The sequence below is a fragment of the Eutrigla gurnardus genome (genome assembly GCF_963514095.1).
Source record: "Eutrigla gurnardus genome assembly, chromosome: 10".
NCBI lineage: Eukaryota > Metazoa > Chordata > Actinopteri > Perciformes > Triglidae > Eutrigla > Eutrigla gurnardus.
The window spans coordinates 9272428-9281378 of record NC_139924.1 but is presented as its reverse complement, the minus strand read 5'-3'; the positions used below and the strand labels follow the sequence as shown (position 1 = coordinate 9281378).

At 41.5% G+C, this 8951-nt stretch overlaps 2 protein-coding genes across 3 annotated transcripts; one reads left to right on the top strand and one right to left on the bottom strand.

The window, feature by feature from the left end:
* Nucleotides 1–2192: 2192 nt before the first annotated feature.
* On the bottom strand, nucleotides 2193–6811 carry folr (folate receptor). Its single transcript, XM_084019325.1, has 6 exons — nucleotides 6724–6811; nucleotides 5512–5635; nucleotides 3680–3827; nucleotides 3380–3568; nucleotides 2961–3096; nucleotides 2193–2497 (listed from the first exon to the last, which is right to left on the bottom strand). The coding sequence occupies exons 2-6, from the start codon at nucleotides 5517–5519 to the stop codon at nucleotides 2223–2225; spliced, it is 756 nt and encodes a 251-aa protein (XP_083875451.1). The 5' UTR covers nucleotides 5520–5635; nucleotides 6724–6811; the 3' UTR covers nucleotides 2193–2222.
* Nucleotides 6478–8443, top strand: anapc15 (anaphase promoting complex subunit 15). 2 transcript variants are annotated; one of them, XM_084019329.1, is made up of 5 exons: nucleotides 6478–6564; nucleotides 6902–7023; nucleotides 7098–7157; nucleotides 7239–7379; nucleotides 7470–8443. In XM_084019329.1, exons 2-5 carry the CDS (start codon nucleotides 6904–6906, stop codon nucleotides 7515–7517), a joined length of 369 nt encoding a protein of 122 aa, XP_083875455.1. In that variant the 5' UTR covers nucleotides 6478–6564; nucleotides 6902–6903; the 3' UTR covers nucleotides 7518–8443. The 2 variants fall into 2 exon arrangements, with proteins under 2 accessions (XP_083875455.1, XP_083875454.1); XM_084019328.1 differs by lacking the exon at nucleotides 6478–6564 and having other exon boundaries at nucleotides 6760–7023; nucleotides 7470–8441.
* Nucleotides 8444–8951: the final 508 nt, after the last annotated feature.

The window sequence follows — 8951 nt, the reverse complement described above, 5'->3', positions numbered from 1 at the left end:
CTGGGCTCAATTTCCTAGGATTTTTATAGGCTAGCTTTCAGTTGGCTTTTCAAATGAAATCCACTTTTAACCAGTATTGGTTAAAAAGAAATGAACTGATAAATATTGCAGCTATGCCGATAACTCTTCACCTTGTCTTAAAGTTTACAAAATACCCTAAAATTACGTTTTTTATTACCTCTCTACACTTCTATCATGATATATTATATTTATCCTTCACTAAAGCCAACCTGCTGCCACTGAGGAGGCAAGCCTTTTATTTTCCAGACCACCCCTCCAGGTGATACTGCTCACCTATAGGGACCAGACTGGCAACACACAGGAAGCAGAATAGCCTACATTTAGAGATTGTTGCACATTTTGTATTTTTCTCTCTAGTTGCCCACAGAAAGTCTGACTCCTAAAATGTGGTATGGATACACACACACACACAGACACACACACACACAGTGAGGAGAGAGGGTTAGGCAGGGTGGTGTGTGTGTGTGTGTGTGTGTGTGTGTGTGTGTGTGTGTGTGTGTGTGTGTGTGTGTGTGTGTGTGTGTATTGCCAATGACCTCAGAAAAGTTGAGTATTAATAGCCACAGGACAGCAGCCATCCCAGTTCTATTTCTGACTATGGCATCACACTGCATATGCCTGTGTGTGTGTGTGTGTGTGTGTGTGTGTGTGTGTGTGTGTGTGTGTGTGTGTGTGTGTGTGTGTGTGTGTGTGTGTGTGCGTGTGTGTGTGTGTGTGTGTGTGTGTGTGTATGGGTGTATGAGTTGACTGTAAAAAACTGTAAAAGTATGCGGCTTAACAATATGTCTGCATGAAGGGATTGTATAAGTGTGTCAGGAATTCATCTTAAAAGTAAATCATTTTGCACATTTAGTTTCTTTTGCATCTTGTGAAAAAGAGAAGTTAATGCCTGTAACCATGGTGAGAGCATCTTCTGTTATTCAAACCCAGATTAAATAGTTTAATATGTTCTGGTCACGGAAAATATCGGAGCATGTTGTGCTCATGCTATAATAAAACCGTTGGATCAATTATAGCTCCGGCTTTAACAAACCTCCGCAACGAGATAGTCCCATGCAAGGCCCCACCTCTCTTTGTATAGCGTTATGCATTCATGCAGAAAAAAAGAGGAAAGACTGGCCTCAAAGATACTGTCGACTGCATCTGCTATGTCTTTTTAAATGTACTGGATTGGTTATCTCAGACCTTGGTTATGAAAGTACAGAGTGCACAAAAGCTAAATCTAAATATACATCTCAGACTTATCTTTGATCAGCCAAGATCCTCTCTGGCCATGTCACACCAGCTAACCAATCATAAGACATATTCAAAGCGCAGAGAGACCACATTCAGACGTGGCACTGACGCACATGTATGTAAACTCACGGCCCTCACACTCACACACTCACACACACACATACATCCATACTGTGTGAACACACTTAAACATGGTGGGGGAAGAGAAATGTTAACACACCCTTACTCTTTCTCTCTCTGTCACACACACACACACACACACACACACTCATGGGACTGGAACTCCTTAATTACCAAGCAGTGGAGCCCACTAACCACTGGCTGGCCCAGAGTGGTCATGTGATGTCGTGATCAGTGGGGCTCAGTGCAGAGAAAATGTTTCCCTCAATACAGATCCTGGGTCAGTTATATTGTTTCCTCACTGGTGGTTGCTGTTATGAAGGGTTATTAAACAGAGTTTGCATTCACAGAAATATCATCCCAGAGCTGTGCAATAATACAGTTGGCCTATGTGGCATGTTGCAAATCTACTACACTTTCCAGGACAAAAAAAGACTGTGCTGCCTTGATTTGGGCTTTTTCCCTGTTGGTTGTGTAGTCTGTATTTTTATCAGTTTTGCCATTTTTATACTGATGGAGAAAGCAATACTCCGCTTCCCCGTTTCCAAAATGAAGAGTTGACCATCCATCACCCTTTCTTCAGGTAGAGTTTGATTTACTAACAATATGAGAAATCATTGGTTTGATGAAAAATAATTAAAGAAAAGCACAAAGAATTGCATAACAGAAAATAAAGTGGGCAAGTGATGACTGTCTTTCTATTCGGAGGCAGATATTTTTTAATATTGTGTTTAACTTGCAAGTGGGGGCTTCAATGAGACAGGTTAGTATTATTGGATGTAAAATGAAAGCATTTTTTATTAATGTTTCAGATACAGAATAGATGGAGGATTTCATATATCATTTTACATCATTACACGGAAAGACGCAAAAGCCAGGAGAAGTAGCGTCGTCAAGGCAAAGCTTTGGTGTTGTCGCTGTGCGTTGTTATGGTAGTACTCGGCTACCTTCCTGTTGGGGTTCGTCCCGTTGAACCAGAGCTGCATGCAGCGTCCTGAGGATTTGGAGTGGGTGGTGTAAAGGTAGGATTGGGACCAGATTTGTTCACACATGGACTTGGGCGTGGGGAAAACTTCAGTCCACACTTGGCACCTGCTACCAGCAGGGCATTTGTTAACACCTGTAAGGGGGAGAAGAGAGAAAGAGTTGCAAAAGTTTTCTACAGTCCATTAACACCCCCCCCCCCCCCCCCCCCTGTTGATGTTTTTTGCAAAAAGGCAACAAAAAATAAGCAACCATTTTTAATTTCTCTGGCCTTGAAAATTTGTGTATCATCTACATTTAATTTTGTAGCATATCCCTAAAACAAGCGCCGTCTTTTCAAAGGGGTTTACTCTAGAAATTCCTCAAAAAGGGGGGTAAAAAATGTATTCATTAATAAAGAAAGTAGTGAAAGATCTTTGTATGTGTTCATGAGTGAGAGAGTGCACGGTAACATGCACATGCAGTAGGTAGAAGGTGGAGGCTCTTTTGTTTGAGTATGTAAATGCGTATGCAAAAAGAAAGTATGAATTTGTTTTCTGTGGTTACATACAGGAATGAGAGCAAGGCTTTCCCACTTGTCTGTCTGTCTGTTTACTCACCTGAGTTCCAGTCCCATCCCTTGTGCCAGTTAGTCTTGCAGGTGATGTCATCCTTGCAGTCTTCCCACCATTCGTGGCAGTCCTCCTTACACAGAGGCACATCCAAGATACGCTCCCTACGCCAGCTCTCATCGGCCTACACAAACACACAACTGATCAGTGTGTACGATCCATTATTTCAGCTATAGTTGCAATGCTTTGATCCGTCAGGTGAGTTATGCATGGTGTCCACAAATTAAACTGGGGCACATTAGAAAATACTCTATATAGACTGTAATTAGCTGGTTTCCCTTAATGATATTCTTCGATGACATACTGTATGTGGGTGGACTGTCCCGACAAGCCCTTTCAAGTTCTTGTGCCGCCATCTAGTGTTGCAAGTACACACATACAAGAGAGACCGGGAGCACAGCACTCACATTTTGTATCCACGGCCCCAAGTGTGGCGAGCACTCATAGAAGCAAGTGTCCTGGATGAAATGTTTCTTGCACTTGGGGCTCATGATGCCACAGTGGTTCCAGTTGAAGTTGTACAGGTTGGAGGTGTCGTTGTGGGCCTCTGAGCTGATGTTGGCAGTACAACATGCATTGTCACGCCAGGGAGCACACTGGGAAGGAGGGAGAGGAAAGAGGGGTCACTTTATGCTGTAAAAGAAAAATCATCTCCCACACCCCTCCCCTCAATGTCAATCCTCAACGTCCTGGGACATTTGTGTTACCTGAAGGTAGAGGTCTCCCTCGGGGCCAGGCTCTACTTTGTGGTGTTTGCCGTCCATACACATATTGAGTTTGTCCAGCGACAGAGCGCCACTAGAGAGGGCGAGCAGCAAGGCCAGGACAACCCACATGGTTCTGCAGCAGTGAGGCCTTAACACACATCAATGGGGAGGAAAAGGAATGGGATGAGAGCCAACATACAGCAAATGCCCTGTCACCTCCGATCTGAGTAAGACACTGACACGCACAGTACTTCGTCCACCTGTTACGGCTGCAAGCTTCCTAAAACAGCTTCGGCTGTGTGCTTGTCCCTTCCCCACCCTCCAGCAACTCTGCCCAGGTGTGCTGAATCATACAACGAGGTGCACCTGGCCTGGGGAGGAAGCATTTAAAAGCTCCAATGCCAGCAGCAGTGAGAGGCCTCTTAGCCGAGGATTTGTGTTCACCTGTGGATTTGATTGCTTTAAGAAGTGTCTTTTTTTTTAACACACCTCACTCACTTTATACCATCTAACTGACAGAGGTCTGTGTTATTTGGTAATATAAGAACATTTGAGTTGACAGAATGTAGTCATTGTTTTTTGTGTATTGTCAGCAGAGCTCATCTTATTGTTTAGATCTCTTTATTGAATCATTCTGTTTGTTTCTCACCTCTAAATTGCATTTAGCCAACTCCTGGGTTGGTGCCAGAAACTCCCAAACCAATCAATCAATGTGGACTCCTTCTATTGCCAAGTTTCTTGAGGAAAGTACCAGGTGTGGTATTTTTGGTAATGGGCTGTGATGTGTTTTGAGAGGAAATGCTTATTTTGCACAACTTTAAAGACAATAAAAAAAGGTTTCCTCGAACGTAATCTTCTTTTGAATAAGTGAAAAATCACTGCAATTAATTAATTTGCTAATTGACATTTTCTGAGGACCATATGGTCCACAGTTCCGTTCCACAGCCAATAGCCCTGACATAAAGGGGCAAACCTGGTGTAGAATAATTTTTTGTTTTGATATCTCCCCCTATTTTTTTTCAGCATTCTCTTTTGGGGGAGGTTTTAGTTTAGTGTGTCAGTTCTGCCCAAGCTGAACTGTGTTTAACCTGCATCTATTCCAATGCTAAAATGAGGTGTGTTTTTGAGTAATGAAATCTCTGTATAAGAACAAAGAAGAGAAATGTAAAACTAATTTTCATCATGTAAATTCTGAAGTGGCCTCAAACTGAACAAAAAACAAAACAACTGACAGTAACCACAAGTTAAACTGATCTTCACACAAACTATCTATGGGACAAACTGGACAAAAATGCCATTCCAGAAAATTTTGTAATATGTAATTCCATTTTCAAGTACTTCCACGACCAAACACCATGTAAAACTGTTTCAAACCAAACCTATAGTATTTACAACAAGTCTTGAATTGGTCTTGTATGTAATGAGCTCACGTGATATCAGATGGACATTGGCCCACTGAGCCAAACTGGAACATGTATGTTCAGGTTCATTGGGCACAATGATGCATTTCACAGAAGCCTCTGACATTAAAACAAAGTAACACCTTTATAAAAAAAAATGTCCTTAAAAAGTGTTTTTTTAAATAATAACAGATCTTCATTCATCCAGTTTTCCATTTCTATATCACAAATGATTGAATATCAGAAAATTGCAGTAATCATTATACACTGCTCAACTAAATGTATACCAGTACTCCTGAATGTAACATAGAAACAGAATGGAAAGAAATTGCAAAGACACTGTAAATGTAAGATAAATAGTTGAACTGTGTATGCCTTCTTCCTTCATTTAAAACCAATTGAAACTTACCTAAATACTCAGATACACAGTACCTTGTCATAGTCTGTGATGAATCCTTCCTGAAGGGATGATCCTACAAATCGGCTCCTCTAGTCCGGTCACCTCCTACACACTGAGAAAAATACACCTGTGCATGCATGAGTGTAAGTCCAAAGTCTGTGTCGGTGTGTCGGTGTGTGTGTGTGTGTGTGTGTGTGTGTGTGTGTGTGTGTGTGTGTGTGTGTGTGTGTGTGTGTGTGTGTGTGTGTGTGAGATAGAGCGAAGGAACGAGAGGTAGTATGGAATTGCCTAAGTTTTATTACATCTTAAACGCGTTTGTCTTATCTCATAAATTGTGTGAAATGGCAGTGTGACCTCTGGGAAGTTAATAACAAGATGAAAAGGGTTGGAGTTAAGATACGTTCCTGCTGCATCTATGTTGGTGGTCTCCTGATTCAACGTAAACGTATACGAAACAAGCATGTTGAAGCGGGTGGTTAACATTGTCTGGTTGTGTGTGTGTGTGTGTGTGTGTGTGTGTGTGTGTGTGTGTGTGTGTGTGTGTGTGTGTGTGTGTGTGTGTGTGTGTCTCAGAAGTTGCTGATGTTCTCAGAGAGCATACGTATCAATTGTTTCAGCAGCTTATTATTTGAATAAAAGATTGTGGCAATGTATTCAAAACAAAGTCTTTTATTTTTTATTTAGATTTAGCGGCCCTACTTTGATAAGAGCCTTAGTGTCACATTCTCTGTGATCTGTGTGAAACGATTGCAAACTGATTAGATCCCGTTATAGATCTATGGACTGATTTATAAAATAAATGTAGGCTACCAAGGTATCAGTATTTATGTGTCACAGCAAAGCAGGGAACATTTTTAATTCTTTATTCATAGATTGTTAACACTGATATTATACTTTAAACATATATTGTCTCGTCTTATCTTGTTTTTGCTTCACTTCCCTGGCTCTACCACACTGCAACCCAGACGGAACTATTGTGAAGTGACACCGGACTAGGGGACACCGGAAGTATTGGAAGGGGAACACCAGGGGTTTCCGGTTTAAATTGTTTTGAATTTTTTTTTAAAGCTGGAAGAGACTGGCAGGTACTTACACAATCTTTTATTTAGTTATAAATTACGGTTAAAATAGCACGTTGTGTTACGTTATTTTTTCGTGGACGTGATGATATTATATGTTAGAGTTTCGTGTAAACTGGAAGACTTTAAATCGTACGCTAACGAGTGTTAACGACGTTAACTTACGGTGTCCCTCCATCGCCCCGGGGTCGTTACCACCTCACATGTTTAAGGGCTCCCTTTATTTCTAGTACACCCGGGTTTTAACTCGTTGTTTGCTGTGTAATATCGGCACGTTTGCCTCCGACCGACACAAGCTTGCTGGTTGACACCGTGTGTGTTTGTTGTCGTCCCCGTGCGGCAGCCATGTCCACGCTGTTCCCCTCTCTCTTCCCCCGGATAACCGAGTCCCTGTGGTTCAACCTTGACCGACCCTGTGTGGACGAGACCGAGCTGCACCAGCAGGAGCAGCAGCACCAAACCTGGGTAAACAACGAGCTGCTTGAAACGCGTCTCTCTCTCTCTACGCTCACATGTTAATATGCGTCTCTCTACCTCAGCTGCAGAGCATTGCCGAGAAGGACAACAACCTGATGCCCATCGGGAAACCTATTTTTGAGGTAACGTCTCGGTTATATCGATATAATCAGGTGAAAGTGATGGTTCCTTCCGTGTATGTCATTATGATTACTGTGATGCAGGCGGGATATGATGAAGAGGAAGAGGAGGACGACGAGGATGAGGAGGACAGCGAGGAAGACTCTGAAGATGAAGAAGACATGCAGGACATGGATGAGATGAACGACTACAACGAGTCACCTGATGATGGCGAGATCAATGAGGTGCTTTGTCTTCATGGCATGATGTGTGTTTTTGGCTTCCCTCCCCCCAAGCAGAGAAATAATAGTCTTTATTCTGTTTCCTTCCGTCAGGTGGACATGGAGGGCACAGACCAAGACCAAGACCAATGGATGATTTAAGACAAAAGACAATTTTAGTCTCAATCAAGCTGTCTGGCACTGGATTTGTACCCCCCCCACCTAAAACATGACTGCTGCCCCTTCAGTCTGTCACACATATATATATTTTTTTATTTGCATGAACGGGAAAAGAATATAGTTGAATCAACGCTTGTATCATGATTTCCTCCAGAGGGAGGTTGGCTAAAGTGGCTAATTTCAAGCTGCAGTTGGCCTGTGAAGTCTCTGGAAGTCGTTGGACATCGCCGTGAGTTTTGACACACACACACACACACACACACGGTCCTGGTGTTTTGTAACCAGTCGGACAAACACCCACACAGTGGAAACTCTAGGCGCCAGCCCAGCGATCTCTCATCTGAACTTTGACCTTGTCATATCTTCAGTCATGTGTCACTTCTCAGACGGCCTCCAAACAGTTGACTGAGCAAAAACAATGGTTCAGTCAGCTTATTAATTTGTCACCTATGAAGGAGACTGACCGATTCTTCACCATGTAGTACAGTTCTGTTTCATAGTGTTGTGTATGCTGCTAATCTTTTCTTATTCCCAGTGGAATCTTCATAAATGCTTGCGAAATAGTATGATGTTCAGTTCTTATTTTGATATGTTTTAACTATGTCAACGGCGAAAGCAACTGTTACTTTTGAAGAATGCCAATTGAAATATGAATACACACACACACACACACACACACACACACACACACACACACACACAGTGTCCATCAAAATACACTCAACCTTGAAAGCCTTGACTTTTTGTATTAAATTAAATAATTTTGATGAAAAAATGTCTTTCTGTTTTCTACATTTTAATTTCTCCTTGATTTAAAAAAGGAAAAGAAAGAAAAAGAAAATTGTAACATGATAGTAAGGTAAGGGGTGTGTTGCATTACGGTTGACTTACTGTTTATTGAGATAAGTCCAGTTCTGATAAAGGGGTACGTGCATTGGTGTCAATAAAATGTATGATATGGGTGAGGCCGATGTCCACAATTCCTCTTTATGCCATTCAACATTTCATATAATGAAAGATTTGAACAGGTACTGGTGACATTTCCCACCTGAAGGCAAACATTTTCTTCAGTATTGAACGTGTACATTAAGGATATTTATTATAAACTCACCAAAACTTACATGCAATACATTATCATTAGTTTGCATATTTAAATCATTTTGTCTTTTTAATTTGATTTGGCAGTTATGTCTAAAGCATACCTCTTTTGATATGTTTGCTTGTATTTGATAGGTGTCGGCAGGAATTTAAAAAAGTGGCTATTATTTCCATATAGAGACTAGTGTCATGTACATAGGGTTATTAAAATGGGACAGTTTCTTTTCCTGATAATTCACCCTTTTTTTACCCAGGAGAGGGCGATGTGTGAGATATAATGCAACTCTGAATTACTAATTACCGACATGTTACAGTTTT

Coding starts and splice junctions, on each gene's coding strand:
- anapc15 (XM_084019329.1), top strand. CDS start 6,904: ATGTCCACGCTGTTCCCCTCTCTCTTCCCCCGGATAACCGAGTCCCTG. Junction 7,024..7,097: donor AGCAGCAGCACCAAACCTGG/GTAAACAACGAG, acceptor TCTCTACCTCAG/CTGCAGAGCATTGCCGAGAA. Junction 7,158..7,238: donor TCGGGAAACCTATTTTTGAG/GTAACGTCTCGG, acceptor ACTGTGATGCAG/GCGGGATATGATGAAGAGGA.
- folr (XM_084019325.1), bottom strand. Junction 3,569..3,679: donor AGGGAGACCTCTACCTTCAG/GTAACACAAATG, acceptor CCTCCTTCCCAG/TGTGCTCCCTGGCGTGACAA. Junction 2,498..2,960: donor GGGATGGGACTGGAACTCAG/GTGAGTAAACAG, acceptor TCCCCCTTACAG/GTGTTAACAAATGCCCTGCT.